General features: G+C 48.0%; 2 protein-coding genes across 4 annotated transcripts; one reads left to right on the top strand and one right to left on the bottom strand.

Annotated features, from left to right (window-relative positions):
* On the top strand, positions 1-14,902 carry LOC129148783 (zinc finger protein 771). 3 transcript variants are annotated; one of them, XM_054714484.1, is made up of 3 exons: positions 1-135; positions 770-925; positions 13,835-14,902. In XM_054714484.1, the coding sequence occupies exons 2-3, from the start codon at positions 779-781 to the stop codon at positions 14,645-14,647; spliced, it is 960 nt and encodes a 319-aa protein (XP_054570459.1). In that variant the 5' UTR covers positions 1-135; positions 770-778; the 3' UTR covers positions 14,648-14,902. The 3 variants fall into 3 exon arrangements, with proteins under 3 accessions (XP_054570459.1, XP_054570460.1, XP_054570458.1); XM_054714485.1 differs by lacking the exon at positions 1-135 and adding an exon at positions 156-414; XM_054714483.1 differs by lacking the exon at positions 1-135 and adding an exon at positions 450-612.
* A 2,939-nt stretch (positions 14,903-17,841) lies between these two features.
* Positions 17,842-21,957, bottom strand: DCTPP1 (dCTP pyrophosphatase 1). Its single transcript, XM_008152824.3, has 3 exons — positions 21,789-21,957; positions 20,995-21,105; positions 17,842-18,332 (listed from the first exon to the last, which is right to left on the bottom strand). The coding sequence occupies exons 1-3, from the start codon at positions 21,887-21,889 to the stop codon at positions 18,032-18,034; spliced, it is 513 nt and encodes a 170-aa protein (XP_008151046.1). The 5' UTR covers positions 21,890-21,957; the 3' UTR covers positions 17,842-18,031.
* Positions 21,958-23,428: the final 1,471 nt, after the last annotated feature.

Genomic DNA, 23,428 nt, shown 5'->3' with positions numbered 1-23,428 from the left:
TGGGTCCGCCCTCCGGGCGGGGCGCCAGCGAGAGGCCCAGGCCCGGGCTGGGGCGCACGTGGCCTGCTTGGGCGGAGCGGACGTGCTCGGCCGCAGCGGAGACCTCCGAGCCGGGCACAGGAAAACGCCTTGAAGGTGGGTCAGAACCGGACTGCGAGGACCTTGAAAGTCGGGGTGGAGCGGACCGGGGCCCTGGGAGCTGGGGAACAGCGGAGCCACAGGCTCTGGCCTCTCCACCCTCCCGGGGCAGCCCGGACCGGACGCTCGGGTCCTCCGGATCCCGCCCCCTAGGGGGCGGGGTTAGCCGTTCTGACCAATGACCGGACGCCCCGAGGCCCCGCCCCCGAAGCTTCACGAATGCCCAACCGCCGGGAGCCCTGGCCTGGGGCTGCGTGAGCTCTGAACCCGCGGCTGGTGAGTGCGCACCCTCAGGGTCTCCGCCCCGATCCCGCCTCCAACCCGTGCCCTGGAGTTCCGGGCCGCCGACCCAGGCGCCCGGCAGTGACTCAGCGCGGGAGGGTGGCGACTCGTTGGCACTGGAGATTCGAACTGTTCTGGGCCTTGAATGCCGGGATGAGTGGGGTGAACGAGTGTCTTCGGAGCTGGTCGCGGGCAAGTGCTGGTGCCTAGGGCCGAGCTGGGGCGGGAGGGAGAGGGCCAGACCCAGAGACCAGGTCGGGCCAGGGAAGCCACGGCTGCACCGCCTTGCCTGGGCCAGGGCCGGGGTGCGGGGTGGGTCCTGAGCGTCTGACCCAGCTGCCCGCCCTAGGACACCAAGATGCCTGGCGAACAGCAGACACTGAAGGTGGAGGAGGAGGAGGAGGAGATGCAGGAGGAGATGGTGCTGCTGGTGAAGGATGAGGAGGAGGAGGGTGAGGAGAAGTATGAGGTGGTGAAACTCAAGATCCCCGTGGACAACAAGGAGGTACGTGTCCCACACCCTGATCCCTAACCTGGTTCCGGCTCAGCCTCCATCAGACAGAAGCCATGGATCCTGCCCCCGGCGGCTACTGTCCTGTGTGATGAGAGCAGCCACCAGGGGGGAGAAGCCCAGAGCTGGGAACCTAATGCAGACGTGGTGGGGGAGGGGCCAGGTTAGGCAACAGAAACCCCTGACTCTTGGTAGCATTTACTATTCTCCGGACACCGTTTTAAGCACCGCAATTCTATAACATAGGTAGTATTTGTTCCATTTTACAGGTGAGGAAACTGAGGCCCAGGAAGCTTGACAGTTTGGTGACTGGCCAAGGTCTCAAAGTTAGTAAAGAGATGGCTTGTCTGAGACCAGTGCGAGTGAGGGGTGAGGTGAGTGACTGCTCCGGGCAGAAGAAATGGGCCTTTCAGTGGCTCAGGGGGTGAGTGGGGCACTGGGAGAGGCGTGGGTGAGCGCAGGGTGTGTGGCAGGCCAACGGGCATTTGGGATGTTTCCTGAGGGTGATGCAGGTTTAAAGGGAGGAGCTTCACTATCAGAACGTGAGTTAGGTTTCCGCATTCCAGCCCCGAACTGCCACAGCTTCCAGTGCCACCCAGCTCGTACCTGGAGAACTCTGGCTGGGCCAGGTTTCTGGGCCCAGGCTCTGGTTTCTCCCTGCAGGGGAGCCAGTTGCCAGGGAAAGAACGTTCTGCTGCCCCCTAGTGGGTGTGGTGGGCCCTAGGGGGCGGGGGCTGGCTGCTTTGGCCTCTGCTCTGTCACAAGAACTCTGTAGGCCTGTTTTTCTCAGGCCTCCTTGGCCATCATCCTAGCTCAGTCTGCCTCTTCTGGCCCCTGTGGTTCTCCTGATCTCCCCATTCCACCTGTAAGTTAAGAACTCAGACTCCAGAGCTCAGGATGGACTTTTAAAAAATATGTATATATTTTATTGATTTTTTTACAGAGAGGAAGGGAGAGGGATAGAGAGTTAGAAACATCGATCAGCTGCCTCCTGCACACCTACTGGGAATGTGCCCACAACCAAGGTACATGCCCTTGACCGGAATTGAACCTGGGACTTTTCAGTCCACAGGCCGACACTCTATTCACTGAGCCAAACCGGTTAGGGCTCAGGGTGGACTTTTATCTCCCTCATTTACCAGCTCAAAGACCTTGGGCAAGTTTCTTAACCTCTTTGTGCCTCACTTTCCTCATTTGTAAAAGGAAAATCATACCCACATCAACACTTCTTAGTGTTGTGAGGATGAAATGAGTTAACACACTAAAGAGAACTGTTTACATAATAAACACTATGTAAATATTCATTCTGCTATTATTCCTTCTTCCCCTAAAGTTTAGGACCTTGGTCTTGGTCATCCTGGAGAATTGTCAACTCATTTTTATCAAAGGCCTTTTTGGGCTGTATCCTGGGGCTGGGTATGGAAGGGAAACCAACATGGAGGCCTAGACAGAGGATTGAGGGCAGACAACTCCAGGCAGTGGGGAAGGTTCACAGACAAAGCTCAGTGGGGATTTGGCAAACGGGGGCAGAGGAGGGGCATTCCAGGAGGAGGAAACAGCAAAAGCAAAGGCTCAGAGGAGATGGGGCCAGAGGGCTGCAGGTGTTGGAAGCCAGCACAGGAATTTTGCACAGCGCGTGGGGTGACACGGTGCCCTCAGAAGGCTCCCATCAGAGGAGGCACATTGGCTTTCTGTCCAGAAGATCCACTGGCGGTTGTGGGCGAACAGGCCGTGGAAGGCTGGTGGCCTGCTCTCAGGCAGTGACAGCAGTGGAGACAAGACAGAAAGCTGGGGCTATTTGCGAACCTCGATTGGACTGGCTAGAGCTAAGGATGGGATGGAGGAGGCTGGGCATGGCTGGTCATGAAACGTACGGAGGGCTAGACTCTAGGCAGAACCTGTAGCGGTTAAAAGCATCGGTTCAAATCCCAACTTCACCATTTATCAGCATTCTCTCACTGCCTATCACAATCTAACCTCTCCTTAACACAAAGATTTTCTCCAAGGGCTCTGTGCACATCTAATCCTCTCTCTCTCTCTGCTCAAACCTTTGAGTGTTTTTCTGTTTCCCTCAGGATAAAGTCTCAGCTCCTAGGTCTGTCATTCAAAGCTCTACACCCCATGACCTCATGTCCTGACTTCATGACCCAACACCCATCCCACATCCCAGCTTCAAACAGACCTGCCCTTTCTCACCTCCAAGACTGTGCCTGTGTGGTCCTTCAGCCTGTAAAACCCTCTGCACCTTTCCACCTGCTTTCTCCAGGAGCTGTCCTCTCTTCTAGATGAAAAGCGTCTTAATTTTAACAAGCATACAAACCACCTGGGAGTCTTGTGAAAGGGAAGATTTTGATCAGTAGGTCTGTGGTGGGACTTGAGATTCTAACAGGTTCCCACTGATGCTGACACGGCTGGTCTGTAGCAAGGAGCTAGAGGATAGGGATCGTATTACCAACAGGAAGGGGGATTCTGAAAAGGGCCCAGGGCAGGCAGACAAGCTGTGTGGGGTGACCTCAAGCTTGTCAGTGAGGTAGAACTGCAGCATGGTTAAGAGAACAGGTGTTTCGGATGATGAGACTTGGAGTTCAGACCCCAGTTCTGACATTGATTGGCTGTAGGGCCTTGTGTGGTCACTTTCCTTCTGAGTCTTGTTTTCTTATCTATAACATGGAGCTAGTGACTCCTAACCCAAAGGGCTGTGAGAATTTACCGAGAACGTGGTGAAAAACACTTAGCACAGTCCCTGGCACATAGAGAGCTCAATTCATGGTAGTTGTTGTTATTTTAAAATAAACTTTTATTAATTTCAGGAGGAAGGGAGAGGGAGAGAGAGAGAGAAACATCACTGATGACAGAATCATTGATCAGCTGCCTCCTGTACGCCCCACACTGGGGTTCGAGCCCGCATCCCAGGCATGTGCCCTGACCGGGTATCGAACTGTGACCTCCTGGTTTGTAGGTCAGTGTTCAACAACTGAGCCATATTGGCCAGGTAGTAGTTATTACTAGAAAAGTAACGGCTAAGGAGGAAATTGGGAACTTTGCTCTGTTAAAACAAAACAAAACAAAACAAAACTTACAACAGGAAGACAAGCACAATCACTTCATGTACTTGGGTTATCATATTACTATAGTACATTGTATCCCCATTGGACCTTCTTGTTATAGTGCAAATACCATTCTCATTTTTCAATCTAATAGCTGTGGAATGTAACACATGTAAGGGCCTTGACTGACCACATAGTCTGGTATTTGCCCACATTTAGTTGCATGTCTATCACTCACCTGCTGTGCTCATTACTTAGTGCTTTTCCTCCGTTCACAGTTTTTGTTAAATCCATTTTTATCCAAAAGATAATACTGATGAAACTGTGGGTTTCACGTGATGCATCTTTTTCCTAATATCCTTGAAAATGGGTACATAACGATTGTAATGATAAGAGTGCGCGGCAGAAGCCTTTGAACCCTCTTGCATCCTGTGATGTGTGCCTACCTCCAGCTGGGCACTTTTTATCTCACCTGGCCTGCCGACCTCGCCTTGCTGGGTTCACTGGGCCTGGGAAGGGAGTGACTTGCCTGCGGTCTTAAGAGTTAGTCTCAGCCCCTCTTACCTAGATTTTTCCTGGGGCATCCAAGCCCCTTCTCTTGGAGCTGCCGATGCCCAGAGTGCTTGTGTGAAGAGTTTTTTCCTGAGTCAGTGGCCCTGCATAAGGACGTCCTCAGGAAGGCTTTAGTCATCTTAAAGAAGGAACCAGAGAAAAAAGGGCCAGAACAAAATGTAGATGTAATAAGAAAAGTTCTCTCCACAATGGCTGCCGTGCTGCAATCAACCCAACAGGTGTCAAAACCAATGGAAAGTGTGACCTTGAAGTCTCCCTGTGCCAAATCAGCTACGGGGAGTTTCTTGATCTGAAGTATCAGGTTGTACTTTAACTTTGAATCCCCCTGGGAAAGTGCCAGGACTTGGAGTCCAGCCTCTGTCACATCTTGGCTGTGCGAGCGCCGGGCAGCGCAGTGTAGCTGCTAGTTAAGGGTCCTGCCTCGCACGGGCTCTGGGAATTTAATCTGCCTCAGCCCGTTTTCCTAAATATCAAAGGATAACAGCCGACTCAAGGCGGGTGACAGGAAGATTTAATACAATAATGTACATCCAATAGCATTGTAGAAACTTGACACTGTAATGTTGGTATCACTGTTATTATTATATATACTGTTTAAACCAGAATTCTGATCTTCAAGGCCTTGAAGTTCCTCCTTGCAGCTTAAGAAAGTAAAATCCTCGCCCTGGCCAGTGTCTCAGTTGGATAGGTGTATAGTCCCATCTACCGTCAGGGGCATGCAGGAGGCAGCCGATCTACGTTACCCTCTCACATCAATGTCTGTCTCTCTCCCTCTCCCTTCCTCTCTCTTTAAAATCAAGAAACTTTTCTTTTTTTTTTTTTGGAAAAAAGAAAAGAAAGTAAAGCCCTTAACTACTTGCATGCTGTCACTTAGCCTTTCTTAACTAGTTTCTTTATCTATGAAATAAGACTGTGGTAACTACTTTGTGGGGATCTAATATGGGGAGAAGGTAAGACTGTCTTGTCCTTAATATGTGTCAGGTGTTTCGTTTAATCATTAACTAATGTACCTAACTGCCCCGCCCGCTGTACATACTCAACATCACTTTGCCTGGATGAGCCCTCTCTTTCCTAAGAAGGGAGCAGTATGCCCTCAATAGTCCTCTTCCTTCTACTGTTAATACAAAATGTTAACACAATACAATGTTAACACTGTTAATACAGTGTGTGCCCTTCACCTGCCTTTTATGAAACCTTTTTCTGATTTTATCTCTAGAAGCCCAGGCTTCGTGAAACTGGCTCATTTCCATTTCAGGCCTCAGAATTGTATTTGGGTTTTACCCTTGCCTCCTTCTTCACAGCTTAAAAAATGCTATGTGCTGTATCTTAAAAGTTTATTCAAAAGCCTGGATTCGTTTGTGGTCTCACTTCTAAGATACCATCCTCTTCTACCTCACTAGCTTCTAAGACGCCATCCTCTCCTACCTCACTGGCTGCTGCTCATCTTGCTGCTTCTGGTTGTCTTTGCCAAATCAGCTATGGGGAGTTTCTCGATTTAAAGTATCAAGTTGTATTTTAACTATTAACCCTTTGCACTCGCTTGCTTTTTTCTCGATTCCTTTATTCTACTCGGGATTTAATTTTTTAAATACCCCAGATTTTACAAAGCGCGGCAGTAGAATAATAAACTGGAGTTTCTTTTCATACAAACTTATTTATTTGGATTTTTTTATATTTCAAATTATTGATACATTCAAAGAGTAATTTTAATCTCTATAATTTTTCATGGTGTGATATTTTTTGAAACATTCACCCACATGAAGACCTGGTTTACATTCACATGTTTTGCAAATATAAATCGTCTCTCTTCTTCCTCCTTTGATTTTTCTGTTAGAACAAACAACACAATCTTTGTGTTTTTTGTTAGGGTGAGGTGTGATTATATGGAGCTTTCCATCTAAACGTTGCTCTAAGTTAGATGGTACACTAACTTCCCCTCGAAGTTAGTGTACCATCTCTGAATTCTCCAACAAGATCATGTACTAGTTTCCTAATAAATTTCACATGCGTTATCGGTTTTTCATTTTTTCTTTTTTGGCATCAGTTGAGACGGCATTTACATTTTACTTGTCCTTTCATGCTAATGAAAACAAGAAAAGATACTGGAAAATAGACAAAAATCCCCCTCCCCCCCCCCGCGGTGAAACTACGTGTCGAGTGTGGCTCGACATACGAGCTGCTACCGATGCTAACTGTCGAGTCACACTCGACATCCGAGTGCAAAAGGTTAACATCTCTAGCCTAGGCCTGTCTCCTGAGCTCCAGATTATCAAGAATTGGAGATGTGACCTGAAACAGATCTCGCCCTTCAACTTGCTCTTCCCACCATCCTCATGTCTGCAGATGGCAGCTCGACTTCTGTGTGAACCTAAATTCAAAATCCTTGGAGTAATTTTGACTCCTTTTCCTTACATCTCATGTCTGATCTTATTTATCAAATCTGTTGTCCCAAATGGCAAAAATATATTCAGAAGCAGACCACTTCTCGCCACCTTCACTGCTTCTCTTTCCACCTGTCACTGGGGCCTGAGCCACTGTATTCTCTCGCCAGGTGACTGCAGTGCAGTGCCTCCTCCCTGGGCTGCTGTTCTGCCTGCTGCCTCCTCCTGCCCCAGCTTCCCGATGGAGGCTTTTAAAATGAGTCTGATCTAGTCATTCCTCTACTCAATACCACTGACATCTCTAATGGTTCTCCATATCTTTCTTTTTTAAAAATATTTATTAAATTGGTTGGGGTGACATTGGTCAACATGAACATATAGGTTTCAGGTGTGGGTTTCTATGTTACAAAATCTGTATGTTGCACCATGTACCCACCACTGAAAGTCAAATCTGTCACCTTATATTAGGACCCCCCTACTCCTACCACCTCCTTCCGTTGGGTAGCTCACAAGCTGCTGTTTGTGTTCATGAATTTCAGTTTTATATTCCACATATGAGTGAAATCATATGGTTCTTAGCTTTTTGATTGTCTTACTTCACTTAGCATAATGTTCTCAAGGTCTATCCATGTGGCAAATGGCAATATTTCATGCTTGCTTATGGCTGAGTAGTATTCCATTGTGTATATGTACCACATCTTTATCTAGTACTCGATCGCGGGACACTGGTTGTTACCATGTCTTGGCCACCGTAAATAATGCAATTAACATAGGGGTGCATATATCTTTGTGAATACATGATTTCGAGTTTTTTGGGTGTATACCCAGGAGAGGGATTGCTGGGTTGTATGGTAGCTCTATTTTTAATTTTGTGAGGAATTGCCACGCTGCTTTCCATAGTGATGATACCAGTCTACATTCCCACCAGCAGTGAATGAGGGTTCCCTTTTTTCTACAACCTCTTCAACACTTGTTATTGCTTGTCTTTTTGATAATGGTCATTCTAACAGGTGTGAGGTGGAATCTCATTGTAGTTTTGATTTGCATTTCCCTAATTGTGAGTGAGGATGAACAACTTTTCATATATCTATTTGCTGTTCATATGTCTTCTTCGGACAAGTGTATTTTCAGGTCCTCTGCCCACTTTTGGTTGGGTAGTTTGTTTGATTGTTGTTGAGTTTTATTAGTTCTTCATATATTTTGGAAGTTAAACCTCTGTTGGAGTTACTGTTTGCAAATATCATCTCCCGTCTGGTTGGCTGTCTCTTTGTTTTGTTGTTAGTTTCTTTTGCTGTGCAGAAGGTTTTTGTTTGGTATAGTCCCATTCATTTATTTTTGTCTTTACTTCCCTTGCCTTTGGGGTCAAGTTCATAAGATGTTCTCTACGACCAAGGTCCATAAGTTTGGTGCCTATATTTTCTTCAATGTAATTTATTGTTTCCGGTCTTATATTTAGGTCTTTGATCCATTTTGAATTAATTTTTGTGCATGGGGACAAATCAACTTTTATTAATTTGCATGTGGCTTTCTCGTTTTCCCAGCATCACTTACTGAAGAGACTATGGTTACTACATTATATGTTTCTGTCTCCTTTGTCGAAAATTATCTGTCCATATACATGTGGTTTTATAGCGGGGCTCTCTATTCTGTTCCATTGATCTGTGTGTCGGTTTCTCTGCCAATTCCATGCTGTTTTGATCATCGTAACTCTAGTATAATTTGAAGTCAGGTATCATGATACCTCCAGCTTCTTTCTTTTTTCTCAGGATTGCTTTGGCTATTTGGGGTCTTTTGTGATTCCATATAAATGATGATTTCTCATTCTGTTTCTTTAAAAAATGCAATTGGGATTTTGATGGGGATTGTATTAAATCTGTACATTGCTTTGGGTAATATGGCCATTTAAACTATGTTGATTATTCCAACCCATGAACATGGGATATTTTTCAATTTTGTTGTGTCTTTTTCTATCTCTTTTAATAATGCTTTGTAATTTTCAGTATATAGGTCTTTCATGTCTTTGTTAAGTTTATTCCTACGGATTTTATTCTTTTGGTTGCAACTGCAAAAGGAATTGGTTTTTTTTTCCCATTTCTTTTTCTGAAGTTTTATCATTATACAGGAAGGCATTGCATTTTTGCACATTGATTTTATATCGTGCAACCTGACTATATTTGTTTATTGTTCCTAATAGTTTTTTTGGTGGAGTCTTTTGGGTTTTCTATATACAGAATCATGTCATCTGCAAAAAGTGACAGTTTGACTTCATCTTTTCCTACTTAGATGCCTTTTCTTTCTTTCTCTTGCCTTCTTGCTCTGACTAGGACTTCCAGCATTATGTTGAATAAGAATGGTGAGAGTGGACATTCTTGTCTTGTTCCTGATCTTAGAGGAAAAGCATTCAGTTTTTCACTATTGAGTATGATATTAGCTGAGGGTTTATCATACATGGCCTTTATTATTATTATTATTTTAATGTTTTTATTGACTTCAGAGAGGAAGGGAGAGGGGGAGAGAGATAGAAACATCAATGATAAGAGAATCATTGATCAGTTGCCTCCTGCAAGCCCCACACTGGGGATTGAACCTACAACTTGGGCATGTGCCCTGACCGGGAATCGAACTGTGACCTCCCGGTTCATAGGTTGATGCTCAACCACTGAGCCTTGCCAGCTAGGCATATATGGCCTTTATTATATTGAGGTACTTTCCTTCTATTCCTATTTTATTGAGTGTTTTAATCATAAATGGATGTTGTATCTTATCAAATGCTTTTTCTGCATCTACTGGTAAGATCACATGGTTTTGATCCTTCTTTTGTTAATGTGGTGTATTACGTTGATTGTGTACATTGAACCATTCTTGTGCCCCTGGAATGAACCCCACTAGATGGTGATGTATTATTTTTTGGATGTACTATTGTATTCATTTTGCTAGTATTTTGTTTAGGGTTTTTGCATCTGTATTCATCAGAGATACTGGTCTGTAGTTTTCTTTTTTTGTGTTATCTTTCCCAGGCTTTGAGAAGGATAGTTTTAAATCTTTGAATGTCTGGTAGAATTCACTGGTGAGGTCATCTGGTCCTGGACTTTTGTTTTTTGGGAGTTTTTTTTTGTTTTTGTTGTTGTTGTTGTTGTTTTTAATATATTTTATTGATTTTTTACAGAGAGGAAGGGAGAGGGATAGAGAGTTTAGAAACATCAATGAGAGAAACATTGATCAGCTGCCTCCCGCACACTCCCCACTGGGTATGCGCCTGCAACCAAGGTACATGCCCTTGACCGGAATCGAACCTGGGACCCTTCACTCCGCAGGCCGACACTCTATCCACTGAGCCAAACCAGTTAGGGCATTTGTTTTGTTTTTGTTTTAATCTTCAACAGGGATATTTTTCCATTGATTTTTTTAGAGAGAGTGGAAGAGTGAAAGAGAGAGGGAAAGACAGAAATATCAATGTGAGAAACACATCGATTGGTTGCCTCCTACATGAGCCCCGACCAGGGCCTGGTCTGGGGAGGAGCCTGCAACCGAGGTACATCCCCGTCCTTGACTGGAATCGGGACTCTCTGGTCTGCAGGCCGACACTCTATCCACTGAGCCAAACCGGTTAGATTCTCTATATCTTTTGATCTCAACTTTTATTTCTTTAACCCAGTCATTTTTTAATAGTATGTTGTTTAACCTGCATGTATTTGTGGGTTTCTTTACTTCATTTTTGCATTTGATTTCTAATTTCAAGGCATTGTGGTCAGAGAACATGCTTGGTAAACTTTCAACCTTCTCGAATTTGTTGATGCTAGTTTTGTGACCCAATATATGGTTAATCTTTGAGAATGCTATGCACTGGAGAAGAATGTATAATCTGATGCTCTGTGATGAAAGGTTCTGTAAATGTTAATTATGTCCATTTGGTCTAGTGTTTCATTTAAGGCCAATATTTCTTTAATGATTTTCTGTCTGGTTGATCTGTCTAGAGCTGTCAATGGTCTATTTTTCCCTTTAGTTCTGTGAGTAGTTTTATATATTTTGGTGCTCCCTGGTTGGGTGGGTATATATTAAGAAGTGTTATGTTTTCTTTTTTTTTTTTAAATATATTTTTATTAATTTCAGAAAGGAAGGGAGAGGAAGAGAAAGGTAGAAACATCAGTGATGAGAATCATTGATTGGCTGCCTCCTGCACACCCCATACTGGGGATCAAGCCCACAACCCAGGCAGGTGCCCTGACCAGGAATCGAACTGACCCCTCCTGGTTCATAGGTCCACACTCAACCACTGAGCCACGCCAGATGGGCAGTTTTTTCGCTTTTGAGTGAATCTGATCTTCATCTTCCTTTTCCAGTTCAGACCTTTCCCTCTCCCCTTTTATGTTTTTGTTGTCACAAATTATCCCTATTTATGCTGTAAGTTTGTTGTTGAACCTACTTGTAGTGTTATGGCCTTATGTTCTTTGTTTCAGGTAGAATAACTCCATTGAGTATTTCCTGCAATGAAGGTTTTCTGGTGATGAAATCCCTCAGCTTCTGTATGTCTGGGAACGTCTTTATTTCTCCTTAATATTTAAAGGATAATTTTGCTGGATATATTATTTGTGGCTGGTAATTTCTCTCTTTCAGGAGTTTGACTATTTGCTTCCACTCTCTTCTAGCTTGTAGAGTTTCTGCTGAGACGTCGGATGATTCTGATGGATTTTCCTTTGTAGGTCACTTTTTTCCTGGCTGCTTTCAGAATTTTCTTCTTTGTCATTATTTGTGACAGGCCCTTGAAGAAGGCCTTTTTGCATTGAGGTAACCGGGTGTTCTGTTTGCTTCTTGGACTCCAGGATCTAGTTCTTTCCATAGATTTGGAAAGTTTGCATTCCACTATTTGTTTTAATAGACTCTTCATTCCATGCTCCCTCTCTTCCTCTTCTGCAATGCCTGTAATTCTAATATTGCTTTTTCTGATGGAATCAGATAGGTCTCGTAGAGCTCTTTCATTTTTCTTTATTCTCAGGTCTCTCTCTTCTTCCCTCTGCACTATTTCTTGATTCCTATCTTCGATATCACTAGTTCTTTCCTCTATTTCATTTGTTCTGTTTTCTGTGCTGGGTAGTTTACTCTTAATCTCCTTAATTGCATACTTCACTTCCAGGATTTCTTATTGGTCCTTTTTTAAAGTTTTTAATTTCCTTGGTAAAGTACTCGTTTTGTTCATTGATTTATTTTCTAAGTGCACTGAATTGCCTGTCAGTATTTTCTTGCATCTCATTGAGTATTTTCAGAACTGCAATCTTGAAATCTCTGTCATTTATTATTTTTAAATGTTTAATTTTTCCATTGATGTTTAGAGAGAGTAGAAGGAAGGGCGAGAGACAGAAAGAAGGAAACATCGATGTGAGAGAGACACATCGATTGGTTGCCTCCCATATATGCCCCGACTGGGGCTGGGGATCGAGCATGCAACCGAGTTATGTGCCCTTTACTGGAATTGAACCCAGGACCCTTCAGTCTGTGGGCCAACACTCTATCCACTGAGCCAAACCAGCTAGGGCAAAATCTCTCATATCACATATTTCCATGTGTTCCAGCCTGCTTTCTGAGGATTTTTCATTTTCTTTCTGGTCATCGTCATCATTGTGGTTCTTCATGGTATTTGCTGTCTTCCTTTGCTTATGCATTTATCTCTGAAGAGGTCTTTCTACTGTTTTCCAGTAGATGGTGCTGAATCACAAGATTTTTACCTCTGATCTCCCGGTCTTGAACCTCTGCTGCTTCCCCTAAGACCGCATAGCTGTGCTGCTTGATAGGGTTTGTTTACCCTCACCGTAATGGTGACCTCCGGGGATCCCGCCCCCAACGCCCCTCCTGGGGATCAGTCACAGAGGGAAACAGGGATTCTACTGCAGTAGCTTTTGGTTTACCGATAATATGCTCCTGAACTTGACTTCAAGGGCAACAGGAGGCAAGTTTTGGGAGTCCAAGCAGTGGCAGGGCTCTGTGGTACATTTCTTTGTCTGAAACACCACTGTCTGTCTCCGAGCCACATGTACAGGGCAGAATCCTGTGCTCCGTCAGGCGTCTGCTGACTCAGACACTGTTCACTCTCTCACTGCTTGCCTCTTGCTATGAGCTCCTGGCTACAGGGCTGCACCTGGGGGCCATCTACGCTTTCCGCTCTTCTTGTCTCCCCGTTTATTCCTGGTTGCCTACCTTTAGAAGTTTCAGTGCGCAGGTCTCTCAGGCGTGCGTCTGTGTTGAGCAGGGATTTCTTTGTTGAATTATACATGGTTAACTTTTTGAAATTTCAGGGGTTGAGGAAAAGATGCAGCCTCACGCCATCATTCCTCTGACATCACCTCCCATGTCTTTCATATTACAGGGTCCTAGGCTACGAGGTCCCCTCCAGGGCACCCCATCCATTACTCCCCTCCATGCATTCTGCGCTAGGCACTTTTTCTTGCCATTCCTGGGTCTTCGCTGGCAAAACCCCTGCCTCAGGGTCTTGCTGTGCCCTCTGTAGCCAGCTTTCTCACTTCCTTAGTTTTTGTTCTTGTTACATCGATAGTTTTTTAACCTTATTTAAATTTGCAGCATTCACCCAATACCAGCGCTCATCCATTTTTCCCGTAGCAGGAATTTAAAAAATATAATACTGAATCCCCAGTGCCTAGAACACAGTCTGGCACATTGCACGCCCTTAATAAATACTTGTTGAGTTATTAAAGAACAGGCAGAATGACACGGGGCATGTGCTATGTACACTAATGCAATACCTAATTTAACGTGCGCAGCCGTGCTATGAGGGAGGCACCCTGGCTCCCCTGTTTTCCATAAGCGGGACTGAGCATGCAGCTTGCGGAGACCCAGGTCTCTTGCTCCCAGGCCTGTGGGTCAGGACTGACTTGTCCCCTTTCTCCCTGCAGGTCCCGAGGGAGGCAGCAGCGCCTTCTGCAGACCCGGCTCGTACACACGTGTGCTCGGACTGTGGTCGTGCTTTTGCACGCCGGTCCACGCTAGCCAAGCATTCGCGCACGCACACGGGTGAACGGCCTTTCGAATGCCCCGAGTGTGGCCGGGGCTTTTCCCAGAAGTCGGCGCTGACCAAACACGGCCGCACGCACACCGGCGAGCGGCCCTACGAGTGCCCCGAGTGCGGCCAGCGCTTTTCGGCCGCCTCGAACCTGCAGCAGCACAGGCGGCGCCACACCGGCGAGAAGCCCTACGCGTGCACGCAGTGCGGGCGCCGCTTCGCACAGAGCTCCAACTACGCGCAGCACCTGCGCGTGCACACGGGCGAGAAGCCGTACACTTGCCCCGACTGCGGACGCGCCTTCGGCGGCAGTTCGTGCCTTGTGCGCCACCGACGCACGCACACGGGGGAGCGGCCGTACGTTTGCGCCGACTGCGGCACGCGCTTCGCGCAGAGCTCGGCGCTGGCCAAGCACCGGCGTGTACACACGGGCGAGAAGCCGCACCTCTGTACCGTGTGTGGCCGCTGTTTCCGCCACCGGTCCAACCTGGCGGATCATACCCGCACGCACACAGGCGAGCGGCCCTACCCCTGCACCGAGTGCGGACAGCGCTTCCGCCTCAGCTCAAACTTCGTCCGCCACCGCCGTTCGCATATGATGCGGCGTCTCTATATCTGCGCTGTGTGCGGCCGAGACTTCAAGCTGCCCCCCGGCACTAAGGCCACCACTGTCACTGAGCGCTGCCCGGAGTGTGAGAGTAGATGAGCCCCCTTGTCGCTGCGGGCTGCTAGTGTCTGGCTGAGGAGGAGCATGCCAGGGCCCCGACCCCCAGGGGCTGGACTAACCTGGACAGGGACCCCGGGACCCTGGTCTGGGAAAGGGTGGGATGGCAGAACTGGCTGCCCGGGACCTGGGAGACATAGTTAATCCCCTACTGGGATTTTTGGAAACCGTGGCCTCTTCCCCCTCACTACAAATCCTCGACCCGTGTTAGTGAATAAAGTATTATATATTCACGCACATGTGCCTGTGAATGAGGTCAATGGGGAGAGGAGCAAAGTTGGGGTTTCCCATGGGCTTTGGTGACCTAAGTGAATGGTCTCGGACCAAGTGGGGCTATTAGTCCAAAGGGTTCCTGGAACTGGGTGTGTGTGTGTGTGGAATCATCCTACACTCAGCCCTTGGTTATGTCCTCATAACCTCTGATCTGGAAGGGTCCATACATACAGCACATTCGTGCTTAAACAGGCACCGAATTTTGCAGAGCTTTGGTGAGCAGCCATAACATCATGGGCTCAGTATAGTGAAGAGACAATACTTTTAAAAAATACATTTTTTTTTTTTATTTCAGAGAGAAGGAGAGAAATATAGAAACATCAATGATAGGAGAGAATCGTTGATTGGCTGCTTCCTGCACACCCATACTGGGGATGGAGCCTGGAACCTGGGCATGTGTCCTGACTGGGAATCAAACCCATGATTTCCTGGTTCATAGTTCCCGATCAAGCACTGAGCCAGGCCTGTCAAACAATACTTTATAGCACTATGTGCAAGAATTAAGTGCTTTATTATTATCAGCTCATTTTCATCCTCAGCATCCAAGTTAGGTGATCATATCTCCATTTCTGCAGATAAGTAAGTACTGACGGAATGGCAGAGCTCGGACAAGTATACAGGCATTTGCAGTCCATTGTCATTTGCCTATGATGGGGGAGTTGTTAGGTTTTTAACGCAATCTTGGGAGTTCAGAGAGATTGTCCTTGGAGGTATGTTTAAGCTGGTGGTGAAGGCTAAGAGAGTGGGAACTAGGGAGAGTCCCTGGAAGTGCCTGCCAGACTTGTTAGAGCTGGAATATAGGGACAAAGAGCAAGCAGACTGGCAGGAGATAGACCACCAGGGATTTTAGAAGCCGAGTGACTGTATCCAAGGCAGCAAAGAAGCCTTGAGTGATAGGGGAGGGGTGGAGGAGATATTAAGGAGCTAGAATTCTGGGGATAAGGGAGGTGGGGCTGACTTCATTTCTTAGCTTGGGTGACCACAGGTGGTGTCACAGATGGTACAGGATGAGTAGAATAGTTGAAGTGGCAGCAATTGTTACCCCCAATCTGGACATGTGCAATTTGAGGTCAGTGTGGAGGGGTCAGAGAGGTGATTGAAAATAACACCTTGGGATATCGGGTCTGAAGTGCATGACCCCTCACCCAGAATAGGGTACCCAAGAAGTACCTGTGAAAGAACAGCCAGAGATAGACAAATTCAAAAATGCCTCTTTTGGGAAATCTAAAGAAGTGTTTCAGCCCTGGCCAGTTTGGCCTAGTGGATAGAGCATTGGCCTGCGCACCGAAGGGTCCCGGGTTCAATTCTGGTCAAGGGCACATGCCTGCGTCACAGGTTCGGTCCCCACTGGGGGGCGTGTAAGAGGCAGCCGATCCATGCTTCTCTCATCGTGGATGTTTCTATCTATCCCTTCCTCTCTGAAATCAATAAAAATACATTTTTTTAAAAAGGTGTTTCAGAGGAAGTGGTCAGATTTTGCTCTGGTGCCCACTGGTTGTAGGAGTTTGGGGAAGTGGTGAGCAGTTGCAGGGGAGTGATGGTGGTTAGGATATAAATGGGAGGATGGGGAAGCAGAAGGGGTGAGTGTAACAACCTTTCTCAAGAGGCGTGGCTGTGGGAAGTATGAGGGCAGTAGCTGGGGAGTTTGTTGGTTTTGTCTATAGGGAGGAGAGTCAATTTTTGTGCTTCTGGTGAGGGGTAATGGGAAGGAAGAGAAGTTGATTATATTCAGGGGAGATAATTGATCAAGGAGAGGTAATGAAATCAAACCAGTAAGGATAAGGCTCTCACCATCACTGGTAGGGCGCAGGGTGGGCTTGGGAACACGAAGCTGAAGCAGTGCCAATCTGGAGTTTGACCTGGACGTAAGAGATCACTGGTGAGAGGGATAAGGTCACCGAGAGGAATGAGGCCAGTAAAGGGGAACCCTCATTTTACTGATGTGGAAACAGGTTGACAAGGGCAGCAAAAGTAATTTAAAGGTCTTTTTTCCAGCATTTCCCCAGGCCTTGGGCATCTCGGAAAAATGATGTGTCTGAGGTCACACAACAGGTAAATCACACACCTAACACTATTTTTAGGGATGGAAGTGGAATGAGAAATTGGTCTGGAGATGGCAGTGCAGGGGCAAGAGGCCCAAGTCCAAGAGGAGTGGAACCCCTGTTCTGCTCTACATGAGAGATCTGATCCCGGTTTGTGCTGGGTCCTGAGGCTTAGCCTTGGACCCGGCCTAACTCAACTGTTGACATTTCCTGCTCTAGTGATTGAAAGTTTTGAGTTGAAAGTTAATAACTGGAAACTTACAAAGTCCCATGTACCAGGCACTGTCCTAAGCACTCTACTGACAGTAATAACTCACCTAAGTTGTTTGTTTTTACATTTTTATTGATTTCAGAGAGATAGAAACATCAATGACGAGAATCATTGATTGGTTGCCTCCTGCACGCCCCCTACTGGGGATCGAGCCAGAGACTCGGGCATCTGCCCTGGCTAGGAATTGAACCGTGACCTCCAGGTGCATAAGCCAACGCTCAACCACTGAGCCACACCAGCTGGGCTCACCTAAGTTTAAAACCTTATCAGGTAGGCACTATTATTTCATTTTAGATGAGGAAATCAATGAACACTATCAGCTAAGTATGAAAGATGGCATTTGATCCCTGATGGCCTGGCTCAAAAATCTGGGCTCTAAAGCTATGTATAGCCTCCAATCTGTTAGAGGCCCCGAAGGGGAAGGAAACTGGCTGGAATCTCACAGGCAACCCGCTAGAAATCAGATCTCTGCCCTGCAGGTGGAGCTGCACTAGAGAAACATGGGAGTTGGGCCAGAAGCAACCCTGGTGCCCCTCTTCAGCACCTGCTGAGACGGAGCCCCCCCAGCCACCGCAGAAAGAATCTGGAGGTGGTTAAACAGAACTTTTATTGAGGGAGAAGAGTACCAAGAGGCTGTCTTCCAGAGGTTCTTGAGCCTCAGACCTCAGGACGTGCCCCTAGGTCTGTGATCTGTTAGGAAAGGACTAGAATGAGGTTCCCTGGGCAGGCCACCGTCTCCCTCACACGTCCTGCTGAGCTGCAGATCTTGGTTCCATGTTTCTAGGTTGAGGCCTGACCTGTGGACTCACAGGCAAGGTCTGCAGTCCCCACAGTCTGGTCTTCAGAGGTGGCCCCACGGGGCAGGTCTGTATACTTGCGAGAAGAGCCACGGGACAGATGTGCTGGGTAGCGTCTCCGGTTGGTGTCCATCTTGGAGAGCACTGCTCGGGGAAGATCCACACGGCAGCGGGCTGCTAACGCTACCAGGTAGATGAGGACGTCACTAAGCTCCTCTTGAAGGGCTGCCCGTTCCTTAGGGGGCCAGGCTTGGGGACCAGGCTCCCCATCGGGCTTCCACTGACTGGGGATGGAACACACAGATAGGCACACACACAGAGATGCTAGCTAGGACAATGGGTTCCGCCTCCCAGGGCACCCCAGTTCTTGCAGCAATGAATGCACACGTCCTAGGAACTTCCTCCAAGAACAGTTCAACCCCTATGGGCCCTGGGTAGAGGAAGAGCCTCCAACAGATGAGTCACCCAGACCTCTGTGTCCCCACCTGAGCCAAAGAGTTGGCAAGAGATCATTTCACTTGTCAAGACGCAATTCTCTCCAGCCCTAGCCACTGCCACCCCAGACTAAATCTCAGACCTGGACTACCGGGGAAGCTTGCTAGCTCATCTACTCTTGCCCAGCATCATCTTTTATATATATTTTATTGATTTTTTACAGAGAGGAAGGGAGAGGGATAGAGAGTTAGAAACATCGATGAGAAACATTGATCAGCTGCCTCCTGCACACCCCCCACCAGGGATGTGCCCGCAACCAAGGAACATGCCCTTGACCAGAATCGAACCTGGGATCCTTCAGTCCACAGGCCGAGGTTCTATCCACTGAGCCAAACCGGTTAGGGCCCAGCATCATCTTTTAAAACACATTTACACATTACATTTTGTCCCTCTGCTAAAACTCCCCTAGCTGTGCTTGGAATAAAATCCATGCCCTCCAGGTCCTGCATGAGCTGAATGACTCCTGCCTCTTCCAATGTCAGAATCCACTACTTTCCCTAACTCCCTACCTAAAAGTCACCCTGGCCTTTTCTGACTTGCAAACAGGTCAAAGTGTCCCAGGGCCTTTGCACTTATTGCTCCCATTGCCTCGAATGGTCTTCTCCCTGCTCCCCCCAAGCTTTCCCATGGCTGGCTCCTTCCTGTTGTCCAGGTCTCAGCTCAGATGTTACCTCCTCAGAAAAGCCTTCTCCCTCCGTTTCCTTCTTTCTCACAACCTGGTGCTACTTTATTTATAGAACTTATCACAATTGTTGATAAGTTCAAATTATCACAATTGTTGAACTTATCACACCACCCTTAAAATAAGCCTGGCTGGTGTGGCTCAATGGTTGAGCAACACCCTATGAACCAGGAGGTCATGGTTCGATTCCCGGTCAGGGCACATGCCTGTGTTGCAGGTTCCATTTCCAGTGTGGGGTGAGCAGGAGGCAGATCAATGACACTCTCTCATCATTGATCTTTCTTTCTCTCCCTCTCTGAAAAGAATAAAGATACATTAAAAAAAAATAAGCTTGCTTATTTATTGTCAGTCTCCTTGCACTGTGAAGGTGGGAGCAATGTTTGTCTTGTTAAAGGCCCTATCTCTTGATTCTAGAAGAGCGAGCACACAGATGATGCTTATAAATCTATAATAAATGAATGTCTTGCCCACACACATCTCTATGCCCTAACTTCTCCACCCCCCTGTGACTTCACTGGCTTAGGCCTCATGACCTCTGGCCTAATCTGCACCAGCCTCCTCACTGGTCTCTCTGCCCTAATTCTTTTGGTGATCCATCCACCCTGCTGATGGATCTGTCCAAACTCCATCAATTCCTAACCCCAATTTTATCATTCTGGGTTCATATCCCACCCCTCTCCTCCACAGCCCTATCGCTTACTCAGTAGATATCTACTGAATGTCGTGGGCCAGGCACTTGGAACACACCAGAGAACAAAGCAGATACAAACTCCGTGCTCTTCCTTGAGAAGCTTTCACTGGAAGAGTCTCAGGTTCTCCCTGAACTTAACTTGCCCTTTCCCACGTCACCACCTATGTATGCACTTGTAGTCTCGCCTCTGCCTGCAGTGCCATAGGCAGGTTTTCTATCCCATATAATAAAGAGGTAATATGCAAATTGACCATCACTCCAACACACAAGATGGCCACCCCCATGTGGACACAAGATGGCCACCACAAGATGGCCACCAGGGAAGGGCAGTTGGGGGCGACCAGGTTGGCAAGGGAGGGCAGTTGGGGGCGACCAGGTTGGCAAGGGAGGGCAGTTAGGGGTGACCAGGCCAGCAGGGGAGGGCAGGTGGGGGCGACCAGGTTGGCAAGGGAGGGCAGTTAGGGGTGACCAGGCCAGCAAGGGAGGGCAGTTAGGGGTGACCAGGACAGCAGGGGAGAGTAGTTAGGGTCAATAGGCCAGCAGGGGAGCAGTTAGGCTTCGATCAGGCTGGCAGGCAGAAGCAGTTAGGGACAATCAGACAGGCAGGCAGGTGAGCGGTTGGGAGCCAGCAGTCCTGGATTGTGAGAGGGATGTCCAACTGCCCGTTTACCAGAATTGAGCCTAAATGGGCAGTCAGACATCCCTCAAGGGGTCCCAGATTGGACAGGGTACAGGCTGGGCTGAGGGACCCTTCCCCCCCCCCCCCCGCACGAATTTCGTGCACCAGGCCTCTAGTAGAATATATTCCTTTCTATCCCAGAGGCAGAGGTAAAGGAAGATTGCCCTGGCCCTTTCTTAGACCAAGATCTGCCTTGCTGTTTCTTTCCCAGGAGGCTGGGCACCCCTCAAGGGCAGGGACTGTCAAGTCATCCGTATTCCCAGCACCAGGAACAGAGCCTGGCAGTGAGAAGGGGAACTTGAACCCATGGATGTTTGATGATCAAATACCACCCCCTCCCCCCCCCCCCCCCACACACACCACATAAAGATTCTTCCAGGAGGCCTTTCATCTACTCACAAGAGCTCTGCCAGCTCCCCCACTTCCCCCACCAAGGCCAGGAGGAGGTTCCGAGGTTGGTGGAACTGGTCCCAGTCTCTTTCAGCAGCAAACTCAGCATGGAGGCGGCGGCTGGTATAGGAGAAAGGGGTGGAAGCCCAGCCTCAGGGTTAGGGCAGGGGGCGGAGATGCAGGGCCCAGGCAGCTATCTCTGATCTGTATTGGGGGCAGGGGTTGCCGACAGGATTCTGCAAGTAACTCCTTGAATGGCCTTTAGTCATGGCTTTTCTAGGGGACTATGAAATGGACCAGCCCCTACACAGACCCTAACCTCTATGGAAACCCAACAATACCGTCTTTACCATTCCATCTCCTGTGGCTGCTGCTGCAGTTTCCTCCACCTGGCACATCCCTGTCTCTGCATATCTAAATCCTATGATCTTAGAGACCTTGTAGGTCCACGGGGACTTCCCCTAAGGAGCCTTCTTGGTTTCCTCCAGCAAGAAATAATGCCTCCCCCCTCTCACTGCATTTGTCTATGTTCTCTCTCCTATTCCTGGAGGGCAGAGCATCGGACCGAGTATTTCCTCAGGGCGGGCCTTAACATTACTCCCCAGACGTCACCACCCCCCTGCTCAGGTGTGCACTGCTAAGCCCATTGTGAATATGAGGTTAGAAGGCTCGCCAGAGGTCAGACGGCAGAGCTGGGACCCGAGCACAGCGGCTAGACTTCTTCCCGACACGTGGAGGGACCCGCCCCATAAAAGGGCGAGGGGGGTGATTTCCCCAGCCCGGGTTGGGGAAAGACGGCTTACATGTCCTCGAGCGTGGGCTCCGGGCTGAAGCTGAAGGGGCGGGCAGTTTCGGTGCTCTCGCCCCCCGCGACCCCAGGCTTCTCCCCACCCACAGTGGACATGTCGCCCACCCAGCTGCTGCCCAGGTTGCACGGAAAAACCCCGCGCTCAGCTCGGAGCCCACCTCCAGAGGCTCTGACCAATCACAGGCGTTAGCGATTGCTTCCGGGGGCGGAGCCTCAGGAAAGGCCAGTTACTTGTGTGGCGCTTGCGATAGCCCGCCCCTTACCCGGACTGGACCAATACGAGCAAGCTTCAGGCGTGCGCTCCTAGGCCTCTGCCCCGGAATACTTCGGTGTTGGCCAAGCGTCTTAAAGGTGTGGGTACCAGATTCCACCAGGTTAAGAGACAAAGGGCAGAGGGCGGGGAGAGCGCAGGCGCGTCACTTACCTACGGCGCCAGATGGCGCCAAAGCGAAATGACGGGCTGCGACCGGGAAGGACGCTCAGCGGAGAACCCCAGAAATGACGAGTTTAAGTCAGAACGGGGAATTTATTATTACGATACAAGAATATCTCCAGAATACAGCTGGGCCCTAGGAATAAACAGGAACCAGGTAGCTGTTGTAAGCATTTTACATATTTAACCCTTACAGCAACTCATTTAATCCTCACAACAACCTATGAGGTAGGTAATATCATTGTCCTCCTCCTCCTCCACCTTCACCTCCTCGTCCTCGTTTTACAGATAAGGAAACAGACATTGAGTCATTTAACTTTAGATTGCGTGATCCAGGGAAGATATGGTAAGGACTGTTGTTTACTCATGTCTCCATTTTTAAGAAATATATATTTCTTTATTGATTTCAGAGAGGAAGGAAGAGGGAGAGATAGAAACATCAATGATGAGAGAGAATTATTGATCAGCCGCCCCCTGCATGCCCCCCACCGGGGATGGAGCCCACAACCCAGACATGTGCCCTTGGCCGGAATCGAACCTGGGACCTTTCAGTCCACAGGCCGATGTTCTAGCCACTGAGCCATACTGGCCAGGGCCTCATGCCTCCATTTTTGCAGAACAGTGATTTTTAAAAAAATATATATTTTATTGAGTTTTTACAGAGAGGAAGGGAGAAGGATAGAGAGTTAGAAACATTGATGGGAGAGAAACATCAATCAGCTGCCTCCTGCACACCTCCTAACTGGGGATGTGCCCGCAACCAAGGTACATGCCCTTGACTGGAATTGAATCTGGGACCTTTCAGTCCACAGGCCTATGCTCTATCCACTGAGCCAAACCAGTTAGGGGCAGAACAGTAATTTTATTCTGGATCTATCCTTCTCTACTTGATTATGTGGCCCCATTGCCCTGCCATTGATCGGTTTATGGGTGAGCATGTAGCCTAGTTTTTTACAATGAGGAGGTAGAGGAAGTGTGGTAGAGACTTCTGGGAAAGGTTCTTTATTCTTTTTTTAAAAAAAGACATAGTAAGCCCTAACTGGTTTGGCTCAGTGGATAGAGTGTCAGCCTGTGGACTGAAAGGTCCCAGGTTCGATTCTGGTCAAGGGCATGTACCTTGGTTGTAGGCACATCCCCAATAGGAGGTGTGCAGGAGGCAGCTGATCGATGTTTCTCTCTCATTGATGTTTCTGACTCTCTAT

Source organism: Eptesicus fuscus, chromosome 4 (assembly GCF_027574615.1).
Source record: "Eptesicus fuscus isolate TK198812 chromosome 4, DD_ASM_mEF_20220401, whole genome shotgun sequence".
In the NCBI taxonomy this organism is placed as follows: Eukaryota; Metazoa; Chordata; class Mammalia; order Chiroptera; family Vespertilionidae; genus Eptesicus; species Eptesicus fuscus.
Note: the sequence above shows the minus strand (reverse complement) of the source record. Positions and strands in the feature narration are given on the sequence as shown.

What these genes read in the sequence shown, in the direction of transcription:
- LOC129148783 (XM_054714483.1), top strand. Translation starts at nt 574, where the DNA reads ATGAGTGGGGTGAACGAGTGTCTTCGGAGCTGGTCGCGG. An exon ending in GTCTTCGGAGCTGGTCGCGG is followed by an intron (nt 613 to 769) that starts GCAAGTGCTGGT and finishes TGCCCGCCCTAG; the next exon opens with GACACCAAGATGCCTGGCGA. An exon ending in TCCCCGTGGACAACAAGGAG is followed by an intron (nt 926 to 13,834) that starts GTACGTGTCCCA and finishes TTCTCCCTGCAG; the next exon opens with GTCCCGAGGGAGGCAGCAGC.
- DCTPP1 (XM_008152824.3), bottom strand. Translation starts at nt 21,889, where the DNA reads ATGTCCACTGTGGGTGGGGAGAAGCCTGGGGTCGCGGGGGGCGAGAGC. An exon ending in GAGCCCACGCTCGAGGACAT is followed by an intron (nt 21,106 to 21,788) that starts GTAAGCCGTCTT and finishes CTCCTATACCAG; the next exon opens with CCGCCGCCTCCATGCTGAGT. An exon ending in GGGGAGCTGGCAGAGCTCTT is followed by an intron (nt 18,333 to 20,994) that starts GTGAGTAGATGA and finishes TTCCATCCCCAG; the next exon opens with TCAGTGGAAGCCCGATGGGG.